Here is a 26,821-nt window from a genome sequence, read left to right as displayed (position 1 = left end):
GAAGAGCTGTACTTATCAAGTGGTAAGACTACAGCCTAAAGGGAAATTTGTCTGGAAACGGGGAACCCAGATTCTTCCTCAACTCACCCTTGCTATGGAAGTAGAGCATTCAATTTAGGCTGAGAATTGGAACTATATTCTAGGCCTATATGGCCAGTGTCCTTAACTTATCTTCATCCTAAAATAAGTCAACGAGGGGCCAAAAGAATCAAAGTGTGTGCTGTGTATGAAAGCACTTTAGAAAATAGGTGTTTCATAAATAAATGAAAGGGTTGTTGCTGAATTCTCCTGTTTTGGGGATAGGGGAGAAGTTTGATGAAGTAACAGTAGGATGTCTAGGGATGATTTCTGAGCTAACTATCCTCAAGAACTATGTAGTAAAGGTGAAACAGCCATTTCCTGATTTATGTGGCATCCACATGTTCCAAAATGAGCTGGTGTCTCTGAGTACTATCAATGAATTCAAAATGGACTGCCACTTCAGTGAATTTCTAAGCAGATATCAGAAGCAGAAATTCTAAGCAGAATTTCCCAGCCTAAAAACTGGGAGAAGATAACGGAGAACCATACTTTGTCTTTCAACCACACAATAAAATGATCAGTTCTGTAACTGGAAAAGAAAAATGATATTCTGAGTTTAACAATACCTACATCTTTACCTGGCACCTAAGAAAAATCTTAATTTAAATCTCAAGAGATTATACACACTGGCTTTTCTCTTCAGTAGAAACTCATTACACAAACCTAAACCATGCTATTTCTAGGGATGAAAACATTCCTGAATCTTAAAATGAGATGGCAAAATCTCTCAAGCCTACAAATGAATCTGAGTCATTTAAAATATACAGCTTTTATTCCAGCTGTCTGAAGGACCGATGATTAGATCAGGGCCTCTTTGGGGCACCTAAGCACCACAAATAAATCAAGGTAGCCCACATTCAATTCTGAAAGAAATGGAAAACATTCTGCTTTGTACTTGGGTACTAAAAGTTGGTTAAACAAGTAATCAGCAGAGTAGAATAATCTATATAAATCACTAAGAAAGAAAATTACTCCACAATTCACTCTTATGAAGGAAAACCAGGATTAGATTCTTAACTACTTAAGTCTTTCACTACTTTCACTAATGACAAAAGTAATAAATTTTATGAAATTTTAATTCTGTTTTACTCCCACTGTACTTAAATATAGCATTAAAGTCCTGTCATACCCAAAGAGCATTACCTTTACATCATTAATTATGTAATAAATTTTATATTCAACTCATCCCTGTCATTCTAAACCTATTTCCCTTCCACCACCCAAATGAGCCATCTCTGGATGGCACAACCATACTCCAGACAATCCACTCAAATTCTTAAAAGGGTCTTTGACTGTAATTTCCCTTTGTCCCACACACCTGATTCAACTGCTAAATTGTATACTCATTCTACTTCCATAATAACTCATTTTCCCCCTCCTCCCCTCATTATCTCTCAACCAGCCCTTTGTTAATAACCTTATAACCAAATTCCTTATCAATATCCTCTATATTGCTACTAAATTAATCCTTTGGAAACAGGTCTTATTATCTCCCCAGTTTCCCCCACCTCCAACAAAAACTTTCAGTGGCTCCCCATGCCATATAATAAAACTAACTCAAGGTCTTGTAAGGAGCTGACAACTTACTCTTCCAGATTATTTATTTATCTTTACTTTCTACAGCCTTACAAAACCAACTTCCTTCCCTCAACTGTGCCTATGTTTTGCGAGCTATTCCTTTTTGGAATATCTACACACGCCCTCCCCCCCATGATACTTGAAGCACCACAAAAGGGCAGGACCATTTCTGTTTTCTTCCTAATTATATGCATGTAGTCTAAAACAGTGCTTAACATACATGTTGAATGAATATAATCTACCCAATTCTCAAAACCCCACAACAGCCATACCTGGTATTAGTCCCTCCAAAAGTCAGCTAATGGCCTTGCTAAAACCTCCATCTTAGTGGGGGGCAGAGGACATTCTCATAGCATTCTGAACCAGTTTTAAGACACTATTTCTATGCTATGCACGGCTACTACAAAGTCATAAATGATAATGTCTGGAAGATTTAAAAATCTTCTATCCTAATGCCTTGCACAGAGTTTAAATATACATTAAGTAGATATACTTTGTGCTATATTCATCTGTTCACTTATTCAGTATTTAGGAAAGCTTATTATGTGCCAAGCACTGTTCTTAGCACTGGGAATAAAGCATTGAAAAGCACATTGCCCTGCCCTCATGTAAATCGTATTCAGAAAAGGGACAAAGACAGTAAACAAGGGAACAATATAATCTCTGCTCTGGTAAAAATAATGACAGGAATGATATGATCCAGGCTGATTTAAGGAGATACCTACTATAGACAGGGTGACAGTAAAGCGCAAAGGTTAAAACTGCTCAAACCCTTTGGCTCATTAAATTTCATTTCTGGGACCTCCAAAGAAAATCATATAAACCAAAGTTTCAGGCACAAACATTTCAATCACTCAGCAATGGAAAGTAATGCTACGACCAAAATATACATGTAAGGGTTAAAGTCTGTAACGTTCATTTGATTTAATATATTTTTAAAATGGACTGATGTTTGTCCCTCAGACTGAGGGAGGAGGCAATCAAAAGTTTCATTTTGAACTAAATGAATTTGAGTTAGTTCCCTATTAACTATCCAAGTGGATAAATAAAGGAACCTACGTGAGAGGACCAAGTGTGTAAAGCATGATCCTTTCACTATTATCAAAAAAACAGATATATATATATTTAAAGGCATATGAAAACAACTAGAAGAATATACAGCCTAATATTAACAATGATTAGCTCTTAGTGGTATTTAAGACGATTTTTCTTGTTTATCTACATTTTCTATTTTTTCGACAACAAATATAAATTATATGCATTCTTTCTAAGAGACATATTTGTTTTCATTTTTAAAATTCAGTCATTGAAGAAGTAATAAGATCAAAATAAGGAAGTCAAAAAGCTGGTGGAGTGAAATAAGCGGACTGTGGAGAAATAAAAAAATGAGTTTCCTCCATTTCCTAGTTTTTCCTCTAAGAAGAACTATTTAGAAATGATGAAGTCTATGTTTTTGCTTTAAAACATTCTCCATACAAAACGAGTGAAGAAAATGTGGGCGTGGTAATCAGTGTCTACACCAAACCATAGACCACACCATAAGAGAAGCTGCTGGCAAAAGTGCTAGCCCAGTTTCCATACAGTCTGAGACCACTATTCATCTAGAAGAAAACTGGTTAACTCCAACCCAGCATATTGCCTGAAGGGGCCTGCAAATTTAGGACTGTTGACAGTAATTAAAACCACACTAATCTTAAATCCTGGTTTAAAAAATACAACACAACACACACACAAACATCAATATTAGACATCAAATTTAGCATTACAATCTAACCACAGAAAAGGCACCTAAACTCTAGAGGGCAGGCACCACTGCCAAGCGCTGCTCTTTCCTTCTTGTTACGGTCAGTCTACTTTTCCACCTCTTACCATAAAGTTGCAAACCATTTCAGCTTTTTTCCCCAGAGGCAGTGGTATTTTAAACCAGCCTCTTATAAAGACATCTTCATATATTTACTTACTTCTTAAGCATAGATTATATCTATGCCTAAGACTTTTAATTCCAGGTGTAAGAATCACTCATTCTCAAACAGCAAGGTTTAAGGTTTTCTTAATTATTATTCACTCCTAACATAAATCAAAAACAAAGAATGGAGAAGTTAAATGATTTGTTACCATTCCTGTCATGAGTCAATGGAATCAGGAAAAGGACAACTCATATTTCCAACTTTCTGTTCAGAACTGTTTCCACAAAAATTACTGTGATTATTTACTGACCAAGGAGAAGCATATCAAATCTAATTTCACCTGCTAAATGGAAGAACTCTGAGTAGATCCAACAAAAATTACTAGCCTTTCTGGAGCTAAAACATCTTTTTCCATCTGCCCATCTCTGCTATCAACTAAATACAGCATGATAAATTTCAACACATTCAAAAATTTTCAAGACTTAAACAAAATAAACAAAAGGCTTACTTCCTAAATAACTGCTACTAACATTTAAAACACAAACAAGAGAAATCTACACAAGAATTGAACATAATAATACCTACTACTATACTGATAAATAATGGTCACTATTTATTTAGTGCATTCTACATACCAAGCACTGCGAAAAGCACTTTGCATATATTCATAAATTTAATTCTCAAAACTACTCTATCAAATAGATTCTACGATCTTCATTTTACAAAGGCAGAAAATCAAAGTACAGAGACATTTACACCACTAGTACATATCCAAGCCAATATTCCAATCCAAATCTGTCAACTCCAGAACCCTCACTCTTAACAATATGCTTTGCTTCATATACTGAAATTTAGAATAGAAATATTATTTGCCCATTTAAAAGTGTATCTGAGCAACTTGTATGTGCCAGGGGCAGTTCCAGTACTTGGAATACATCAGTGAACAAAATCCCTGCCCTCAAGGAGATGACATTACAGTCCTCTAGCAGCTAACATGTATGAAGCACTTTATACATGCCGTGCACTGTTCAAAGTATTTACATGTACTAATACATATCAACCCAATGAAGTAGATACTATTACCATTCCATTTTACAAATAAGTAAATAAGCACTGAGGGATTAAATAACTTGCCAAAAATACCACAAGTGGTGAAGCCAGGATTTGAACCTAAGAGGTCTGGTTCTCATTTGGTAACCACTGTGTCATTCAAATGTAGCTCATGTAGCCACTTAATTTAAGTATATTACAAATAAACTCAAACTACATTCATATGCTGACAAATTTAGTTGAAAACATATTCTTATAGAAATACTACTTCAATAAACACTAAAGTAATTCCCACCAAGTAAATTGGTAGGAAAGATATTTTATTTCATTTCATTTTATTGTATTTTATTTTAAAGATTTATTTATTTCTCTCCTCTTCCCCCCCACCCCGGTTGTCTGTTCTCTGTGTCTATTGGCTGCGTGTTCTTCTTTGTCCGCTTCTGTTGTTGTCAGCGGCACGGGAATGTGTGTTTCTCTTTGTTGTGTCATCTTGCTGAATCAGCTCTCCGTGTGTGCGGCACCACTCCTGGGCAGGCTGCACTTTTTTCGCGCTGGGCGGCTCCTTACAGATTGCGTGTGGGGCTCCCCTACGCGGGGGCACCCCTGCGTGGCAGGGCACTCCTTGCGCGCATCAGCACTGCGCATGGGCCAGCTACACAGGGGTCAAGGAGGCCTGGGGTTTGAACCGCGGACCTCCCATGTGGTAGACGGACGCCCTAACCACTGGGCCAAGCCCGCTTCCCAGAAAGATATTTTGATATCATTTTGCCAGTAATCCATGTGATACAACATACAAGTTTTGTTTTACATCAAGTAACTTTCCTAACCCAGTTTAGGAGGACAGGCCTCCAGTTTTAAAGCAGAAATGTTACTACTTAGATCAGGTGAAACTAAAATCCTTTTCCAGGTATTATGAATAAACACACACAACACCCACACTATTCTTAAAGGAGATGGTTTTAAAGGAGAAGCTTTGCTAATTTTCTAAATTAAACAACAAAACAAAAAACTTTCAGGATATGAGATAAGAATGGTATTCTAGCATACAGGACTGGGCAAACTATGACATCAAAACCAAATACAAAATACAAACTTCAGTATCTAAGAAACAGAGTAATCTTAAGAAAACAAAACAAAACATGGCCCAACAGAAAGAAACTAATTCATTAAAGAGTTCAATTTTGGTTTGTTATACTTAGAAAACTAAGTGCCTTAAATTTGCATTAATTCTGAATATTCAACAAACAGGCTGATATTTTTTCCATTATTCAAAACATGAGCTTGGAGGATATCAACCAGTTTTTATTATAAAATGATACTCAAGTTATAAATTCAAGAAAATTAATACACTATAATCCCAAAAAGTGGTCTATTTGGCAAAGGTTCTTAGATTCTGGTTTAGAAAAGAGAATATCTAAGCAAAATAAAAAGTCACATCACCCTACAATAGGAAAAGGTTAGGTAAGGACTGCATGGAAACATGTCAGAATTCTGGAATATGAACTAATGCAATCGACTAATAAGTTTAAAGCAAATTTGTATGATAGCTAAGGGGAATAAGCTGTACTTATGAGGCCTGCCTGCAATGTTCAATAAAAAGGAAAATTGAAAAAATAATTATGTTGCTCTTTAAAGCCCAAGTCTTAGTGTTGCTGAAACATAAACAGGAACTTGTTAAATTCATTAAATAGAGAAACAGAACAATATCTAAAAGGGTAGTTTAAAAATATTGTTGATTTATTTTATCTCATCAACAAAACTAAGTATGTTTTGCCCTAAAAATATCAAAGAAAAAGTGCTGTGAAATCTGTTCACAAGACCTTAGCAGGAACGTATACTTTCTGGAAAGCAATTTGCCCATTTGACCTGAAGTACATTCATATCTTGTGACGCAGTATTGCCAAATCTGGAAGCCATCCTCAAGAAATGCTGATCAAATTGATGAACAACAGCAAAACCTGGAAACTGCCCAAATGTCCAGTAATGTGGGAATGACCAAGTATATTACGGTGTGTACACAAGAAGGAAGAAATTATGAAGGCATTAGAAATTATTTTAGTCAAAGAAAACTGCACACACCATAATTAAAAGATTAGTTATAAATAGTATCTCAAAAATGTTTTAAAGGTACTGAGATACAAACATTTTTAAAAAGGCAAAAAGGAAATACTTTGAAAAGTTGACAGTAGTTAACCCTGAATGGTAGAGATATAAGTGGGTTTTTTTCAGTACTTTATACTATTCTTTTCAAATTTCTACCAATGAGCCAGTTTTATAATCAGAAAACCCATCTTCTAAAAATAACATTTAAGTATCTTTATAGATACAACATATTTTGTATCCATGTTCAGTGGCCATCCATTTAAGACTCTTTGAAAAACTTATGAGCATTTCAGGTTCTGAAAAATCCTGGAAGAAAGTCATTTAAAATGCACTACAGCAATTTAACAACTTCTTAATGAGAAAAAACATTTGGCTTTTAAGATTATAGGTCTGCTTTAAAAAACAAATGAGGGAGTGGATGAAGGGGAAAGAAATTTGAACAGCTAGCTGCTCCTTGGTAAAATGCCTGCCTCTTGCTCCACAACTCGGATTCTACAGTTGAAGACCACGTCATTGGAAGACTAGCTTCAGATTTGTGAAACACCTAAAACTGCATCACAGCTCATTTTCTTTAAAAACTTTTTTTCCAATCTTATTCTAAAGTAACTAAAAAGCACTCTGACTAAACGCAAATTTATTTCTGCTTTTAAAAGATATTAGAGATCATTCAGTAATCCAACACTAACACTGTTAGCTCAGTAATCCAACAACACTAACACTGTTAGCCAATTATATAAATTCTCAAACATAATATTCCGTTACTCCTACTTTCAATAGATTATCATTCCTTCCCCTAATTCAATTTATAGTCCTCAAATGTCCGTCAACATCCATAAGATGCTTGGATTTAAAATGCTATCCAGATTCACAAGAGGGGCATATTTACATATAAAAAGATTTTTAAAGCATTAAGGTTCTCCCAATTCACAACTCTTAAGGTTCTAACCTCAGCCATTCTACAGAGGCAGGCAGGAAATTAGTACACTGGCCCTGGGTTCTGGCCCATTCTCTGCCATTAAATAACTCTGAAGCCTTAGGAAATTCACTTAACCTCTCTGGATCCCCTAGCCAGGCCTGTAAAATGAGGGTGTTAGACCACTTAATTAAGGTTTCCACCAACCCATAAAAAATTATCTTAGGTTCACATTTGTACAATCCTTCCAAATAACATCGTTTCCTAATTCTCAGCAGTAATAAACTTTTATTTGGATTAACCTTTCAGGGGCATCAACATCACATAAATGTGTAGACAAATTTTTATACTACTACTACCCAGTTCCCAAATATACCATTTCTATAAAATTTACTCTATAACATTTTGGTAATTCCTATTAAGCATTTCTTAATAAACTACACTATAGTCCAACTAAGAGTTCCAGTTAAAAAGATTACCCAATATACATAACACATATAGGGCACATGACTTATTATGCAATAACTGCCAGAATACTCAGCAATGGGCAGTATTTCATTTCCTAATACTACATTAGAAAAATAATGACTAGGGATACTTCTTTTAAAAACTACATAAAAGTATTTCAGTTTCACAAGTCTGTTAAGGTAAATAGCTACTAAACCTTTAATTTTTAAGGGAGAAGATGTTAACAAGGTTTTAATTTGATTTTTACAAAACGTTGATAGATATGATTAAGGATTAAAAAAAGATAAATGGAGTTATCTGAAGCTTTTGATAGTTGGGAAGCTACTTGCTCAATTTGAGTAAATAAAAGGCCAAGTTTCAAAGCAATACATGGTGCTCAAGACATCTGCATTTCTCTGAGTTTACAAATCAAACATTTTATACAATATATAGAGTTGTTTTTCTTAAAAAAGGCTAAATTTACTATTTTGGAGGCATTGTTTCTATTAAGTCTGTAAAACCACCTCCAACCCTCAATATATTTCAAAGAAACACAGGTTAGAGTCTAAGACAAAAAAAAGAAAAAAAAAAGTCATGGAATTTCCTGAGGCCTCCTTTTTTCCAGCATCTTAAAGACCGCAGACAGGTACAGACCATATTCTTAACAGAACCTAGTACACCAGACAATTCAAATACAATACAGGTCTAACGTTAAGATAACATTGAAACCAATGGTTTACTCTGAGTTCAACGATTCCTATAAGTTTTTTTTTAAGTAAAATAATCTAATGCCAACAAGCAGGAATGAGGGTGAAAGACATGACGTGATTACTTGCCCTAATCCATAAATCCACTACTACATCCTAAATTTGGATATATATAGAGCTTTAAAGTATGATGTGACCCCAGCTGCATCCATCCTCAATGTATTGTTTCTGCATTAAATGATATTACAAATAACAGTTACCATGGGCAGGCATACTCCTCACTTGACATGTGTCATTTCATTTAATCCTAAGAGCAACTCTTTAAGGAATATATTATCTCCATTTAATAGGTAAGAAAGCAAGGACTCAAAGAGGATTCAAGGCTGCTCCAAGTGGTAGAGGCATGTTTCAACCCCAAGGTAGTCTGACTTCAAAGTTGATGCTCTTTATATTAAGCTACCCTATCTACTGTAAATATAAGCATGAAAATGAGCAATAAGTTTGCCAAAGATTTACTCAACTTTTTAGCCTTCCCAAATATAACTACTTCTCTATAACAAACAACTATTATAATAATACACCTGCCTACACGATAAATTAGTTCAATCTGGTCAAAAGAATAGGATTTACAAATCACACCAATTCTTATCTCAAAGGAGTATCAGAAAATTTACAGTTACCTGAGCTCAGCTTCACTCAGATGAAAATCTTATCTTCTCCACATCATACAAAAGTTCTCAATGGAGTCTAAAGGTTGTTTTTCCATATTAATTTTAGTGGTATTAGATATACATTTCACACTACTATACCCATGAAAAAGTTATTTCAAGGCCCTTTTCCCCCCAAAAAGGATCATAATATTCTTTAAAGAAGCCAACCAACAAATAGTTTTCTTTATACATCAGTGCAAAATTTCTCAAAGGTAGTTTGGATTTCTGCTCAGCTCTCTTCCTCCTCGTTTTACTCACTCCTATTGCTATACTACTGTATAGACTAGGAGTCCCAGGTTACCCATTTTCTCCAACAAGGGAGACCTGTTTGAGTCATTCCTGTAACCAAACCAGTCAGACAGCTAGTCTCCTGTTAAAGAAGGATTTCAACAGTCATCTGAAAGAAGGCAGAACGGCTCCCATCTCTCTTTAGAACTGTTCGAAAGCTTATCCCTTGCATACTCAAGCCCCTATTGGCTAAGATTGAGTCACAGCAACTCCTGGGCTCTTAATAAAGCTTGATAAGAATGTTTCGCTTCTATTCCTTCCCCAACCAACCAAATAACAAAAGAATCTTAATAATCACAATTCCACTCAGTCACTGCTAAAAAAAAAAATACCATAATGTATAAATTCCCTGGGCAAGTACCCTACTGGACATCCATTCCCTGGTCTGGAATCAACTCTTCCTGTTCAATCCCTTTTCTTCTCTTCAAGTTAGAATCATACTCGAAAGACCACCCCTCTTTCTGAAGGTAATTAACTTTACGTGATTGAGAGACATCCTATCTCCCCCTTTAAAACCTGGTCTCATAAATACCGTGGAATACTATGGACTGACTGGTTCTATCCCTCCCAGCTTCTAGCACTGACCTCACCAAATGGCTGCATCTCGGTCCCAGGGGGACTGGTGAAAACGAAAAACCCATAAAAAGGGAGATATGGAGAATTATAGGGGACAACCCGTGCAAACGATTCAGGAAGAACCCCATAGTGGTCTCCTCCTTTTCTCTTACTAGAGCTCTTGAGGAAGGATTTAAATTCTTTCTTTTTCTCACAGGACTGAAGGACTAGCCAAATCCCACCCTTTGGGAAAAGTGACAGTCGATAGTTAACCCATCAGTTGCCTTTTACAGAGCAAACTCGAGAGAAACCCAAATCTCAAGCACTTTTAAAATGTGGCAAGCCCAATTTAAGCCTGACCAAACCCGAGCTGCGTTGAGGACACAATCCTTAGAAGAAGACTAGACGAAGTTAACCCTTCAGCTGCCGATTTCAGCACTACGCCTCAGCCGCCACAACGCGGGAAATTCCAAATCCTGGCCCAGCTTGGCAGCCCCCCATTTGACCCACGGCGCTAAGGGAAGCCCCAGCCCGAGCCTTCGTGGAGGCGGCGGGCCGGACTCGCGGACCGCGGGGCCCCCAGCCGGCGGACGAGCGCTCACCGCGATGACATTGACGAAGGTGGTCTTGCCCGAGTACTGCAGCCCTACGAGCGTCAGCTCCATCTCCTCTTTCCAGAAGAGCGACCGGAACCAGTCCAGCAGGCGGGAGATGAGCGCCAGCATGATGGCGACCGGGAGAAAGAACAAGCGACGGGCCTGGCGGGCGGCGGCGGCAGCTTCTACACAAGCGGGCCTCGGCCCGGAATCCCCAACGGCTCCTCGGGACCCCGGCACGACGCGGGCTGACACTGGCGGGCGGCGGCGGCCGGAGCCAGGAAGCCGAGCGGGTCATATGACTCGCCCTCCCCCCACGTACGTCCCCGCGCCGCCGCCGGCGCACGCGGCAAGAGCGGCGTGATCCGTCCGGCCAGGCGCGCCCGCCGCCGGCAGCGCCACCTCGTGGTACTGCCCCGCCGCTCGAAGTTCGACAGGCCACCCTTCTCCTCGCTCTTCACCACCCCTCGTTGGTCTGTTGGTTATTCATTATCATTTCTTCACCCATCCGTTTCCTTACTCACTCATTAATTCATTCATTCTACACGCGTCTTCAGTGTGTACCTACCCTATGCATGAACACTTTAAGATTGGGGGGAATTCAGCATGGAATAAAAATATCTGACTAAATTGTTGGTGTTAGCAAAAGATGGAAAGCCACAATAGGAACCGATTAAACAAACTCTAGTATATCCCCAAAATGGAATATTGTGCTACAGTAAAAAGGAAGGAGGATCAATTAAAAATGGATCTAAGAACTAGAACCATAAAACTTCTAGAAGACAACAAAGAGAAGCATCTCCAGGACCCTGTGGTAGACAATGGTTTCTTACGCTTTACACTTAAGGTACAAGCAATGACATAAAAAATAGATAAATGCGACCTCTTCAAAATTAAAAACTTTTGTGCATCACAGTACTTTGTCATGATATTAAAACAATAAACTATACAATGGGAGTAAATATTTGGAAACTACATTTCCAATAAGGGTTTAATACCCAGGGTATATACAAAAACTCGTACAATTCAACAGCAAAAAGACAAACAACCCAATCAGAAAATAGCAAAAGACTTGAATAGACATGTTTTCAAAGAAGATATACAAATGGCTAAAAAACACAGGAAAAGTGCTCCTCATCATTAGCAATTAAGGAAATACAAGTCAAAATCACAATGAGATACCACTTCATACCCATCAGAATAGCTATTATTTTTTTTAAAATGGAAAATTGTAAGTACTGGTGATGTGGAGGAATAGGAACACCAGTTCATTGTTGGTGGCAATGTAAATTGGCCATTCCTCAGAAACTTAAGTACAGAACTACCACATGACCCAGCAATCCCACAACTTGGTATAATACCCAAAAGAAATGAAAGCTAGGATTCAAACAGATACTTACACAACGATGTTCATAGCAGCATATTCACAATTGCCAAAAAAAAAATGGCAGCAACCCAAGTGTCTATCAATGGATGACTGGATAAACAAAATGTGGTATATGTATATGCTGGACTAATACTCAGCCATATAAAGAAATTAAATTCTGATTCATGTGACAACATGGATAAACCATGAAAACATCTCTTGAGTGAAATACACAAAGCACAAAAGGACAAAGGTTGTATGATCTTGCTGATATGAAATAATTAAAATAAGTAAATTCACAGAGTCAGAAACTAGAGCTTAGGTTACCAGGAGCTAGTGTGGGGGTGGGGAATAGGAAGTTAATTCTTTAATTATACATAGTTTCTATTTGGGATGATGGAAAAGTTTTGGTAATAGATGATGGTGATGGTAGCACATCATTGTGAACACAATTAACAGCACTGAAATATTTATCTGAATATGATTAAAAGGGGAAATGTCAGACTGTCTATATGGTAACAGAATAAACATGTCTATATGGTAACAGAATAAACATTAAAAAACAAACAAAAAATGTAACTACACTACACAGTGAACCCTAAGTTAAGCCATGTACTTTAACTAATACTACAATTATAAAAATGTGCTATCATCAATTGTGACAAATGTTCCACACCAATGCACGTTGTCTGTGGGGTGGTGCATGGATATCATGAATTTTATGCATGATTAGTCTATAAACTTACAACATCTCTATTAAAAATAAAATGGGCAGGGGTGAATTTGGGTTGTACATATGTTACTAGAATTTTTTTTAATTTGGAAAAAAGAAAACCCGCAGTACTATACAACAAAACAGTGAACTCTAGGATGAATCATGGATCACGGGTAATAAGTACAATTATAAAAATGTTCTGTCATCAGTTGGAACGAATGTACCACACTAATGCAAGACATTAATAATGTGGTATATGGGAACTCTGTATTTTATGTAGGCTTTTCTTTAAAATTACAACTCATATAATTAAAATATAAATGAATGAGGAGGAGGAATGGGGGGTCATTGTTTAACAGGTAAAATTTCTCTTTTGGATGATGAAAAAGTTTTAGTAATAGAAGGTGGTGATGGTAGTACAACACTGTAATAGTAATCAATACCACTGAATTGTACTTTAAAAAATGGTTAAAATGGCAAATTTTGTGTTTTATATATATGTGTTAAAACCATATTTAAAAAATAATAATAATAATTTAACAATAAAGAATGAGGAAGTTCTTTATGGTCAGATTTGAATAATGTCCAGGAAATGTTTGTAAGAAACAAAGAAGCAAGGAGCTTTGGTATAAGGTGGGAAAGTAAGAAAATACATACACATGTATATATTTGTATTTGGATAAAGAAATACTGGAAGGACAAACAATAGATTAGGACAAAAACAGTTTTATGGGATCTAAATGGCCATGGGCATGAATGGGAATGAGACTTCTCTGGATACCTTTTTATATCATTTTGACTTTTTGAGCATGTAAATGGGTTGCCTGTTCCATTTTTAAAAAATATTTTAAACTTTTTATTTTGGAGTAATTTGAAATTTATAGGACAGTTGCAAAAAAAAATACAAACCTCATACAAAGAAATCCAACATATCCCCACCCTCTTTCACAAATACCCAGATGCAGCATTTTAATATTTTGCCACCTTTCTCCTGCCATTCTAGCATCTATCTATCTTCTGAACATAGGAGAGTAAGTTACACATATCACATTCCTTGAAGACATAATGCTTCCAAACAAGGATATTCACTTATGTAATCACCTTAAAATTGCAGTTATCAAGTTCAAAATTTTTAATGTTAATATAAAGCTTGCAATCTATATTTCAATTTTTCTTATGTCCCTATAATGTCCTTTCCAAATTATTATTATTTTTTAATTAAAGAAGTTGGAGGTATACAAGAAATTCATGTAAAAAAAATAGTGTTCCCTTATATGTTCCTATTGCTGACACTTTGCATTAGTGTGGTACCTTTGTTACAAGTGATGAAAGAACATTATAATATTGCAATTAACTATGGTCCATGTATACATTATGTGTATTTTTCCTATATACCACCCTATAAGTAACATTTTGTATTAATGTTGTACATTTATTATAATTCATAAAAGAACATTTTTTAAAAAATTTTATTTATTTCTCTACCCTCTCCCCCTTGTCTACTCTAGTGTCCATTCACTGTGTGTTCTTCTGTGTCTGCTTGCATTCTCAGCAGCACTGGGAATCTGTGTCTCTTTTTGTTGTGTCATCTTGCTGCGTCAGCTCTCCATGTGTGTGGCACCATGTCTGCAGTGCCACTCCTGGGTGGGCTGCGCTTTTATTGCACAGGGCAGCAATTCTTGTGGGGCACACTCCTTGCACATGGGGCTCCCCTATGCAGGGGACACCCTTGCATGGCATGGCACTCCTTGTGCGCAGCAGCACTGCACATGGGTCAGCTCACCATATGAGCTGGCCTCCCATTTGGTAGGTGGATGCTCTATCATTTGAGCCACATCCACTTCCCCAGAACATTGTTATACTTTATAGTCCATCATCTACAATAGGGTTCACTGTGTTATACAAATTATGGCAGTTTAAGATTATTTATGAATCCCAAAAGAGAGACTATGTTTGCAAACTGGTCTGTTCTTCTGGGTATAATCACCTTTTATTGTGTTAGATTCAGCTGAGATGGCTTTGACTAAATTATGTTAAGATTAGGGCTTTGATTCAACCACATTAGTAGGGCATGACTCAGAGTTGAGTCCCTGCCCCATTGGTGGCTTATGTAAATGCACACTCACTCAAGAAGATACACAGGAGAAGATATGGAAAAGGAGAGAACTTGGTCATTTCAGTCCTGCCATGTGACAGAAATGACACGGTTCAAACAGTCAAAGCCCCAGGAAGAGAGATGAGCCCTATGCAAGCCTACAGCTAATATTGGAAGAAGCTGGGGCTGACAGAGCCTTAAAAGGAAGAAGGAAGGAGAGACCAGGCAGAGGTTATGCACCATCTTACTTTAACATGTGACAACAGACTTGGGTGAGGAAGAAACCTTCAGTTGGGCTCTGTTGGAGAAAATACGGTGCTTACTGGGATACAGAGACTGATATGACGATAGGCAGAGAAAGAATTTATTAAGAAGCTCTCCCAATGGAGGGGTTCTGAAGAACAGACTTCAGCCCCCTCCTGGAAGGGGGGACTTGAATTTATACGGAACTTTCCTAGGCAGGGAAATGATAGTTGGTGGGAGAAGGTTGAGGCTCCAAGTGAGGGGCAGGGACCAATAGGAAGCCCTAGAGATAAAACTTTCCCTGATAGAGACTAGAAGACAGTGGGTTAGGGAGTTATGGTTTTTTGGCATGCTGCAGGAGCAGATGTTTCTTTGTTCTGTAGGAATTTTATCTCCCTCTGATATGTAGGTAGGGAAGGTTTCCATTTCCCTTTACTCCTGTGTCTATGTGGTTTCTTTATTTAACCTGTGGGGAAGTGCCGTGCCCTGAGGCACATAGGCTTATGAGGGATGGGGTTAGCCTTTCCTCAGTGCATATCAGGGGAAACTGAGCTACAGCTTGTTAATTATTGCAAACCTCTAACATCCCTAACTCTTTGTTTATATATATATATAGGAGGACCTGGGTATTGGGATATAAGGTACTGGGCAGGATGGGAGGGTAAGGGGATCAGGGGTGTCGGCTCGATTCTGGCTACTTCCTGCTGTCAAGGAGCAGAGAAAAGTTTTTTTCCATCCTGTATAATGGGCTATGGTTTCAGGTCCTGCAGGGGTTAATATTGTTCACACAGCAGAAAGACGCTGTTTTCATATTCCTGGGTCGTTGGCTGTACGATTTGGTGTGTGAATTGGACAAGAAGATGATCATAGGTGACATCTTGGACGGCTGTCTTGATAAACTGAGTTATTGCACGCAGATGTGTGGACCTGCTGATAGGAGGAGAAGGAGAGTTAAAATTATGGTAAGGATAGGAATCAAATAGGAAATTTAGGGTGGGCTGTGAGGTTATCGCTTCCAGGAGTCTGAGGAGAAGGAATAATAAGATTATACATCAGCATTAAACATTAATGGCATTAATGATTGACAGTGAAATTACATGATTTGATGGGCTTATACATATAGAGTTTTAGTTGGAATCAAAGACTTTAGATTATTAATTGTGGTTTTGTAACAGTGTTTTTTAGTGATTTTTTATGACTTTCAGAGTCCCAACCAGCAGAGCTGCATAGACCAGTACCGTGATCAAAATGACCACATTTTCCCTAGTTCATATAGTTTGAAGCATAGGTAACAACAAATTATTATTATTTCCCTTTTTTGGGCTTGGGGCAGCTGGCACTCTAACTTGTAATTTAGATTTAGTTCACTGTTGTAAGGATTCAGATATAAGGTTACAAGAGTCCCGTTGCAGTGTCTGCACCACTGAAAGCATACCTGGCCCCTTCTGAGAGAGAGAGGGGACGGATGTAATCCACTTGCCATCGTGCTACTGGAGTCTGTGCTCAGCCAGTATGTGTCATCCAGTGAGGTGACTGTCACAGTCATTGGAGTGAGTACGATGGACACTGGTGGGTGATGTTCATGAGCTGCTGCCGACTGACAGGCGATTGGAATTGCTGGCCTAGGCACTACCAGGTCTGGTATCCACGGTATTTGCTTTTTTGGTGGAGCCACTCTGCTGCTTTTTGGGTTTCAGTGCTATGACTGGACTTTCGCTAGGGCATCTGCCTTAACAGTTTCAAGAGATGTTAGAGGAGGGGGCAGGGACATGGTAGACAGTTACCTGTCACTGCTGGCAGGCATTCCAGATGTTCTTTCACAGATTTTTCTTCTCCACAGAGGGCAATTTACAACAGTTTACTGTTCTTGTTTTGTACTTTGTTCTCTTCCTGTAATTGTGACTAAAACTTAAGTGGTGGGGAAATGGACTTGGCCCAATGGATAGGGCGTCCACCTACCACATGGGAGGTCCACGGTTCAAACCCCGGGCCTCCTTGACCCGTGTGGAGCTGGCCCATGCGCAGTGCTGATGCGCGCAAGGAGTGCCGTGCCACGCAAGGGTGTCCCCCGCGTGGGGGAGCCCCACGCGCAAGGAGTGCGGCCCGTAAGGAGAGCCGCCCAGCGCAGAAGAAAGTGCAGCCTGCCCAGGAATGGCGCCGCACACACGGAGAGCTGACACAAGATGACGCAACAAAAAGAAACACAGATTCCTGGTGCCGCTGATAAGGATAGAAGCGGTCACAGAAGAACGCACAGCGAATGGACACAGAGAGCAGACAACTGGGGAGGGGGATGGGTAGAGAAATTTTAAAAAAAGAACAAAAAAAACTTAAGTGGTATTTGTTTGAGAAAGTTGCCTTTGCCACAAACCCCACCCAAAGCTAATATTGGTACTGGCTACATCGGATTTACAGGTTAGGTTAAGAACCACCCTCTTACTGCTTGAGCCTGTGTTATTGTTACAAAAGCAGACTGCTGGGGAAGAGGGGCTTTTATTTTCATGCATAACTTTTTCTGATTTACACATATAATGGTTTTAATATCTGAGCTAAATGAGGGAAGAAGTGTTTTCAGTACCTTAATAATATGAGAAAACATTATACTTTATCAGTTACAACAGAGAGTACACTTTTTTTGTTTTACTTAATTAAACACCATTTAAGAATGTGATAGACAGTCAGGACTTTGTAGTTTGTTCTAATTGTTTGCCTATATTAGGCTCTCAAGATCCTTAACAATAAAATACATTCTATGCACCTTACATACATAAGCTACTAAAATGATTCTGGAAACTTTTAAAGTAAATTTTTTAGAACATATAATTATCATGATTACATTAACAGGTATTTTATTTTAGCAGTGCAGAAAAAAACTACTTTATTATTTTATGAAAACTTAAGACTTTTAATGCAATTAAAATTATTTTTCCCTATTACCACTGTAATATGCAGATTGAGGTGGCTTTTAATCATCAATTCAGTTTCTGTTTAATAATGATTTTTGTAATTAGCCATTTGAATATTTCAGTTTAAGCAATGCTTTTACAAAATTTTTATTACCATTCATAACCGCATAGAGTATAGTTACTTTATTTCAGGACAAACTCCGCCTTTACAAAACACGTTTTCTTACTTAATGCTACCACAATACCTTCAACAACTAGCCATATGCATTCAAGTTTTGTTTTACATATTTCCATTCTGATTTTACAAAAACCAGCTATCTTAGGACAAAACACACTTTCTTGAACAAACTTATTATATTTCAGTCAGCACTCCTACAAATTTTTCACACACCTTTGATACTTTACATTTCATCATGTGAAGAAAAATAAATGTTATTTTAATTTAGACAAGAACCATTTTTATGAAGAGATTTGTAGCAATTTTATCAGTCAAGACTTACAATTTTTATCACTTATACCTATTTATTAATATAAGCACTTGTTTAATTTTTGGCCATTTGAATAGAGTTTTTTAGGAGTTAATATTGCCATCCGGAGGTACTAAAATATATACTGCCAGTGAACAAATAGACAAACACAAAAAGAGTTACAGCACACAGAATTATAAAGTTGATTAATTTGACTCATAAGTTTTACTCCTTTGGTATTGCTATTTTTACTGCTTTCAAGATTTTTTTGGAATCAGTGTTGCTTGTAACATGCAATCTTGCTTTTGGAAACACATTTACTAGTAATCAGCAACAGTTAGGAATATCTGAGTGCGATAAATGCAGTTAAACTTTAAAACAGTTTAGATAGATATTTAGCACATATATTTTGGATTATTACTTTTTCAGGAGTACACTTAGACAGATTTAAAGTTCAGGAGTGGGAAGCAGATTTGGCTCAATGGATAGAGCGTCTGCCTACCACATAGGAGGTCCAGGGTTCAAACCCAGGGCCTCCTGACCCATGTGATAAGCTGGCTGATGTGCAGCGCTGATTTGCACAAGGAATGCCATGCCACACAGGGGTGTCCCTGCATAGGGGAGCCCCAAGCACAAGGAGTGTGCCCCATAAGGAGAGCCGCCCAGTGCAAAAAAATGCAGCCTGCCCAGGAGTGGCGCCGCACACACAGAGAGCTGATGCAGCAAGATGACGCAACAAAAAGACACACAGATTCCCGGTACCACTGACAAGAATACAAGGGGGCAGAGAAGAACACACGGCAAATGGACACAGAAAGCAGGCAACTAGGGGAGTGGGGGGGGGGGGGGGAGGTGAGGGCAGGGAAGGGGAGAAGAGAAATAAAAAATAAATCTTAAAAAAAAAAACAGTTTTTAAAAATAAATGAAAATAAAGTTCAGGAGTAAGCTAAAGGTTTATTTGTAAGAGGTAAGTAATTATAGGTTTGATACTTTGCAGGGTATCAAGAAGGACAGAATGTTGGGGTTTGAATGGGATGTGGGTAGGATTTTTGAGTTGAACTGTGACTGGTTTGTGATGGGCAGAGTATTTTAGATTTTAGGACTAACAGAGTTTGATGGGAAAAGGGGGAGCAGAGGAGGGAGTGAGTCAGTGAATAGGTGGCTTTTTACTGGGTACAGTAAAAGACGGGTTGTGAAACTATTGACTTTTATCATTGAGACTGAGGAGTGAGTTAAGGGTTAGGGATTCGGGGAAGGGCAAAGTAAGTCATTTTCATATTAATAAGAAATAAAATTGGCTTACCTGCTACCATCAGAATTACTTGGAATTCTGCTTTGGAGATGGGTATGGGGGGTCTGCCCAGTTTCTGGGGTACCTTTAATCATCTGTTGCATGTTCCAGAAGGTCTGGGAGGTTGAAGCAGGGGTGAGGTTTGACTGGGTAACTGATGCCCTTTTGCCTTGAGAGGCCTGGGGACAGCAAGACTTTCAGTGAATTTTTTGCTTGCACAGCGGGAACGGCCTTGGAGGAGGTCGTGGGTTTGGGCACTGCTTGGCTCAGTGCCCAGGCTTTTTGCCTTTGAAGTGTGGCCTTGGTGGGTTTTTTGTACTTGCCTGGAGTGGAGTGTCTGGCGGGAACTCTGGAGGGTGGAGGATTTACAGCTAGGTTTTTTGGGGGGACTGCTGTGGCTCTGACAGGGCTGTTGGCAGTGTTTGTTGGTTTAGGATATTTGCAAGGGTTTGGGCTGCAAATCAAATACATTTTTTTTTTCCTGGGGATAGACAGGTGGAAAGAATGATGTAGAGGTTGCAAGAGAAAGATATTAACAAGTTTTCTATCTGGTTTAAATCTGAGAGTGAGAAAGGATCATGTATTCTGGCTATTCTTTCAGCTCCCAGAGGGGTGAGAGAGGAGCTGGTGTCTGTGTGCAGTTAGGAGACTGCGTGCTGCTGGAGGTGGAGGGCTGTGCCGCAGAATGAGGGGGGTATTCTCTGCAAGCGCCTATGAGGAGGGGGGGAGGCAGCAGCGATGAAGGGGGGTAGGAAGAAGGGGTGCAGGGTGAGTCCAGAGATGACCCTGGAGGATTTTACGGGGGCGGGGGGGATGATCTGAGGGATCAAAGTTGGAGTTTTCAAAAAGTTTTAGGGGATGGAAATGAGGAGGAGGAAGATTTTTGAGGAGGTTTTTAGTGTAAAAGAAGAATTTGGTAGGAAGAACAGGATTGGCAGAGGGAGGGAAAGAAGAAAAAGGAATGCCTGAATGTAAGGGCTCTCTGGCCATCTGCCGTGGCGCTGTATAAAGTTCTCGAAGTCTTGGAGAACTTGGAAATCAAAAGTGCCGTTTTTTGGCCATTGACTTTCATTGTTCAGTTTGTGCGACGGTTTGCTCGGTCGGTAGAGGTGGGGTCTGGCTGCGGACGAGGGGTCGGTCCCACTTGGGACGAGGGGTCGGTCTCACAGGGGTTGCGCGGTTCGGCTGACGGGGTCGCCCGGCGAAGCCAGCGACGAAGGGGTCGCCTGGAGAAGCAGGCGACGAACTGGGGACAAGGGAGGCCAGGCCCTTGTCGGGGGCTCTCAGGACTGGAGGGCGCACAGCAGAAGAACTACCGCGGAGACGAGGTAAACACGCAAGTCCACTTTACTGAGGGAGAGGCAACAGTTTTATAGGGGCTGGGGAAGGCTGATTGGTCGAAGCCACGCCCTGTTCTGATTGGTTGCCGGCGAAAGGTCAGTGGGCGGTACTGGACAGGGGAGGGGTGGGGATTAGGGATTGGCTGTTGCTGTTGCTGGGGGAAGGGGCAGGGTTTAGTGATTGGTGGCTGCTGTTGCTGGGGTGGAGGGCAGACTTGAGTTTCCCACCCACCCCTGGCTGTTGCTGCTGTCCGGGGGGAGGGAAAAGGGCAGACTGGATTTTTCCGCCCACGCCTGGCTGTTGCTGCTGTCGGGGGAGGGGAAAAGGGCAGACTGGAATTTTCTGCCCTGCGCCTGCGCAGGGAGAAAGAAGAAGAAGGGTGCCGCCCCACAGGCATCGTGTGGCGCCATCCGGGAGGAGGGGCGGCCGCGGAAGCATGGCTGCCGAGAAGGGGAGACCCGAGGGCACTCTGCGCCCATGCCGAGCTCCCTTCAGGGGTGGCGGTGAGTCCGACCAGCCACCCTATTATGGGGGCAGCGGCTTGGCCTGCCGTGGCTGCTCCCCCGCCAGGCCAGCAAACCACACTTCAGCCTGAGGGGTGACCGCAAGTTTGTATTGCGGCCACACAGAGGGTGAATAGAAAATGAGTTTTTTAGGTCTAATGTCTTCCTCCAGGTACAGGGTTTTAAGGTTAGGAAGGAGACAGTCCAGAGGTGTGGTTTTGGGGAGGCCCAAAATCGAATTCCTCATTTTAGGTGGCTTGGGTGAGACTAAGGATCTCTAGGATGGGGGAGATTCTGAGTGAGACAGGCATCCCGGCATCAGTCAGATATCTCCAAGGAAACGGGAAATTGCTCTTGGAGCCAGATGTCTCTGGAGCCAAGGGGTTTCTTTCCATGAGGACGCAGGCCTCCCGCCCGCCGTGGCCCTTGGGGAACCGTGAGGATCCTGACCTAGCGCTAGGTTTTCCCAGTGGGTTGTCCTGGACAACAGAAAAGGAAAGAGAGAGAGACAGCAGGATCCTCCGGTGGAGAAATCCTTGACTCACCCAGCCGAGCGTCCATGTCTGGTGTTGGATGGGTGTTCAGCCGTGGCAGAGGGGAGACTCCTCACTAGTCAGTCAGTCTCAGCATGACCCCAGTCCCGGGTTTTCAGCACCGTATGTTGGAGAAAAACAGCGCTTACTGGGACACGGAGACTGATATGACGATAGGCAGAAAAATAATTTATTGAGAAGCTCTCCCAACGGAGGGGGCCTGAAGAACAGACTTCAGCCCCCCCACCAGCATGGTGGGGGTCTGAAGAGAGACTTCAGCCCACTCCTGGGAGGAGGGACTTGAATTTATACAGAACTTTCCTAGGCGGGGGAATGATAGTTGGTAGGAGGAGGTTGAGGTTCCAAGTGAGGGGCAGGGGCCAATAGGAAGCCCTAGAGGTGGAAACTTTCCCTGACAGTGACTAGAAGATGGTGGGTCAGGGAGTTATGGTTTCTTGGAATGTTGCAGGAGCAGATGTTTCTTTTTCTGTAGGAATTTTATCTCCTTCTGATATGTAGGTAGGGAAGGTTTCCATTTCCCTTTACTCCTGTGTCTATGTAGTTTCTTTATTTAACCTCTGGGGGAGTGCCGTGCCCTGAGTCACGTAGGCTTTTAGGGGATGGGGTTAGCCTTTCCTCAGTGCATATCAGGGGAAACTGAGCTACAGCTTGTTAATTATTGCAAACCTCTAACAGACTCTTTAGGGCCTTGTAACTGTAAGCTTTTACCCAAAATAAATACTCCTTATAAAAGCCAACAGATTTCTGGTGCTTAGCATCAGCACCCCTTTGGCTGACTAATACACAGACCCATGTTTTATCTTCTAACTTTCATTCTAGAAACAAGCATGACCCAAAACTTCCCCTTTCAACCACATTCACCTATCAAATTCAGTATGTTAATTAAACGCACAATAATGTGCTACCATAAGAGCCATCCATTCCAAACCTTTTCAATCAACTTAAGGAGAAAGTCTATACAAATTAAGCATCCACTCCCCATTCTCTAACCTCAGTCTATCCCCTGGCAACCTATATTCTAGATTCTAACTCTATAATTTTGGTTATCATAATTAGTTCACATTAGTGAGCTCAAAAAGTATTTGTCCTTTCATGCCTGGCTTATTTCAAGCATTATATTGTCCTCAAAGTTCATCCATATTGTCTCATAGATCAGAACTTCATTCCTTTTTCCAGCTGAATAATATTCCATCATATGCATTTACCATCTTTGGGCAATTGTGAATAATGCAGCTATGACCATAAGTGTGCAAATATCTGTTCAAGACCCTGCTTTCAATTCTTCTAGGTATGTACCTAGTAGCAGGATTGCCAGGTCATATGGTAATTCTATATTTAGCTTCCTAAGGAACTGCCAAACTGCCTGTGGCAGTTTGAAATTATTTTATGAATCTCAAAAAGAGATTTTTATGTTTTTTAACTAATCTATTCCTCTGATTGTGATACCCTTTGATGGAGGGGTCTTTTATTAGATTACTTGATAAGATCAATTTAGGGCTTTTGATTGGGCTACATCAGAGAGGCATGCATGACTCAGGTTGAATCTCTGCCCCCTTGTTGGTTCTGATATAAATAGAGAGTCTCACTCAGATAGACACAGGAAAAGGAAGCCACTATGTTTGATCCTGTCATGTAAGAGAGAGGCCTACAGGATGGCTTAAGCATGAAGCTCCAAGAGGCTGGGCCCACAGAGCCACTAAAGAGGAGATGGTGAAACTGTCAGGGAAGGTTGAAACTTCTGCAAAGATCAGCGACCCTCTTGCTTCACCACGTGACAACACACTGGGATCAAGAGTAGCTGACTTGGGTGAGAAAGCATCTCTGATGTGTCTCTGTTTGGACTTTTCATGACCTTGGAACTGTAAGCTTTTACCCCAAATAAATACCCCTTAATAAGAGCCAACACATTTCTGGTACTTTGCATCAGCATCCCTTTGGAAAACTAAAACACTGCCTTCCAAAGTGGCTGCACCATTTTACATTCCCACCAGCAATGAGTGAGTGATCCTATGGTCCACATCCTCTCCAACACTTATAATTTTCTGTTTTTTTTTTTTTTTTAAGGAGCAGCCTTTCAAGTGGGTGTAAAATGATATCTCATTGTGGTTGTGATTTGCATTTCCCTAATAGCTACTGATGTTGATCATATTTTTATGTGCTTTTTAGCTATTCATATATCTTCTTTGGAGAAATGTCTGTTAAAGTCTTTTGCCCATTTTTCAATTGGATTGTCTTTTTATTGTTGAGTTGTTGGATTTTTAAAAGTATATTCTTGATATTAAGCTCTTATAGGATCTGTGGTTTCCAAATACATTCTCCCTTTGAGTAGGCTGTGCTTTCTCTTTCCTGACAAAGTCTTCTGATGCACAAAAGGTTTTAATTTTGAGGACTTTGCATTTATCTATTTTTTTTTCATTGCTTGTGTTTTGGGTGTAAAGTCTAAGAACTGCCTAACATCACATCCTGGAGATGCTGCCCTTTGTTTTTTTCTAGGAATTTTACAGCACTGGCTCTTACATTTAGTTTTTTGATCCATTTTGAGTTATTTTATTTTATTTTATTTTTGTATAAGGTGTGAGATAGTGGTTCTCTTTTATTCTTTTGCATATGGATATCCAGTTCTCCCAGTACCATTTATGGAAGAGACTGTTCTTTCCCAATTGAGTAGACTTGGCAATTTTGTCAAAAATCAACTGGCCATAGGTGCAAGGATTGATTTCTGAACATTCAATTAGATTCCATTGGTTAATATAGCTATCCTTGTGCCAGCTGTTGCCTTATAATATGCTTTAAAGTTGGGAAGTGTGAATCCTCTAACTTCATTCTTCTTTTTCAAGATGTCTTTCATTCATTATTCAGGGTCTCTTATCCTTCCAAATAAACTAGATGGCCATTTCTGGAAAGTAGGCTTTTGGAATTTTTACTGGGATTGTGTTGAATCTGCAAATCATTTTGGGTAGAATAGACATCTTAACAATATTTAGTCTTCTAATCCATGAACAATACATGTCCTTCCATTTATTTAGATCTTCTTCGATTTCTTATATCAGTGTTTTATAGTTTTCTGTGGACAAGTCCTTTACATCCTTGGTTAAATTTACTCCTAGATATTTGATTATTTTAATTGCTATTATAAATGAATTTTTTTCTTGATTTCCTCCTTCGGCTATATATATTAGTATATATTATATATTAGTATATGGCAACATTACTGATTTTTGTGTGAAGAATTTGTAACCCACCACTTTGCTGAATTCATTTACCAGCTCTGGCAGCTTTGTTTTAGATTTTTGGGGACTTTCTATATAGGATCATATTATCTGCAATAGGGAAAGTTTTACTTCTTCCTTTCTGATTTGGATGACTTTTATATCTTTTTCTTGCCTATTTGCTCTGGCTAGAACTTCCAGAACAATGTTGACTAACAGTGGTGACAGTGGGCATCTTTGTCTTTTTCCAGATATTAGAGGGGACACTTTGAGTCTTTCACCATTGGGTATGATATTAACTGTGGGTTTTTCATATATGCCCTTTATCGTGTTGAGGAAGTTTTCTTCTATTCCTGTCCTGCAAAGTGTGTTTATCAAGAAAGCATACTGGATTTTGTCAAATGCCTTTTCTGCATCAATAGAGATGATCATGTGATTTTTCTCCTTTGATTCGTTAATGTGGTATATTACATAAAATGATTTTTTGTGTTGAACCACCCTTGAATACCTGGTATAAAACTTACTTGATCATGGTGTATAATTATTTTACTATGCAGTTGGATTTGATTTGCAAGTACTTGGCTGAGGAATTTCACATCAATATTCATCAGAGAGATTGATCTGTTTATTCATTTCTCAACCTTGAGGTTTTGGGGATGGCAGTGCCTGCTCTGCCTCAGATTGAGAGGGGGCTTAGATCTTATGGGGCAGACGGAAGGAACTGTTTCGCTTGCAGTTGTAGATACTCTCTGTTTTTGGGGATGGGCATTGTCCATCATCATCATTTTGTTCATTGTCCTGAGCAAGCCCGATGAACTTGAGAGTAGGTGTTGGCTGCAACTCTTCTGGAGCTCAACCAGCATATGAACACTCAGAAGATTTAAGTCTCTGAGATATATATATATAATGAGTATAGGGCTAAATAGAGGCTCAAATAAAAGGGGCAGAAGAATCACGTGTAGGGAAATTATAAATGAGTCTAACTGTTTACACTGGGGAAACTGGTTGTCATATATTCCAAAGTTAGGCCCACTGACAGGGTGCTGCTTTCATTGTGTGCCTTGCCTATAGTGTCCAGATGGTTCGAGAGCCCTCAGGAGGCCCTGTCTGGGGCTTTGTTTCCTGTGGCAGTTAGTGAGATATGCCTGAGACATGCATAAATGTAACCTCTGGAATGACCTCCCGAGTCATTTTGA

The 26,821-nt window shown here is 39.7% G+C and overlaps 1 protein-coding gene across 2 annotated transcripts in view; it reads right to left on the bottom strand.

The window, feature by feature from the left end:
- ARL8B (ARF like GTPase 8B) overlaps positions 1–11,292 on the bottom strand; it is a 49,251-nt gene extending 37,959 nt beyond the window's left edge. Inside the window, exon 1 of one of the 2 annotated variants that reach the window (XM_004483101.5) lies at positions 10,942–11,292. In XM_004483101.5, coding sequence (XP_004483158.2) covers positions 10,942–11,064 — 123 coding nt within the window. In that variant the 5' untranslated portion in view covers positions 11,065–11,292. The remainder of the gene's footprint in view (positions 1–10,941) is intronic. The other variant, XM_058288330.2, reaches the window with a different exon arrangement.
- Between the last annotated feature and the right edge of the window lie 15,529 nt (positions 11,293–26,821).

This window comes from Dasypus novemcinctus, chromosome 26 (genome assembly GCF_030445035.2).
Source record: "Dasypus novemcinctus isolate mDasNov1 chromosome 26, mDasNov1.1.hap2, whole genome shotgun sequence".
NCBI lineage: Eukaryota > Metazoa > Chordata > Mammalia > Cingulata > Dasypodidae > Dasypus > Dasypus novemcinctus.
The sequence above is the reverse complement of the archived record's forward strand: the minus strand, read 5'-3'. Positions and strand labels throughout refer to the sequence as shown.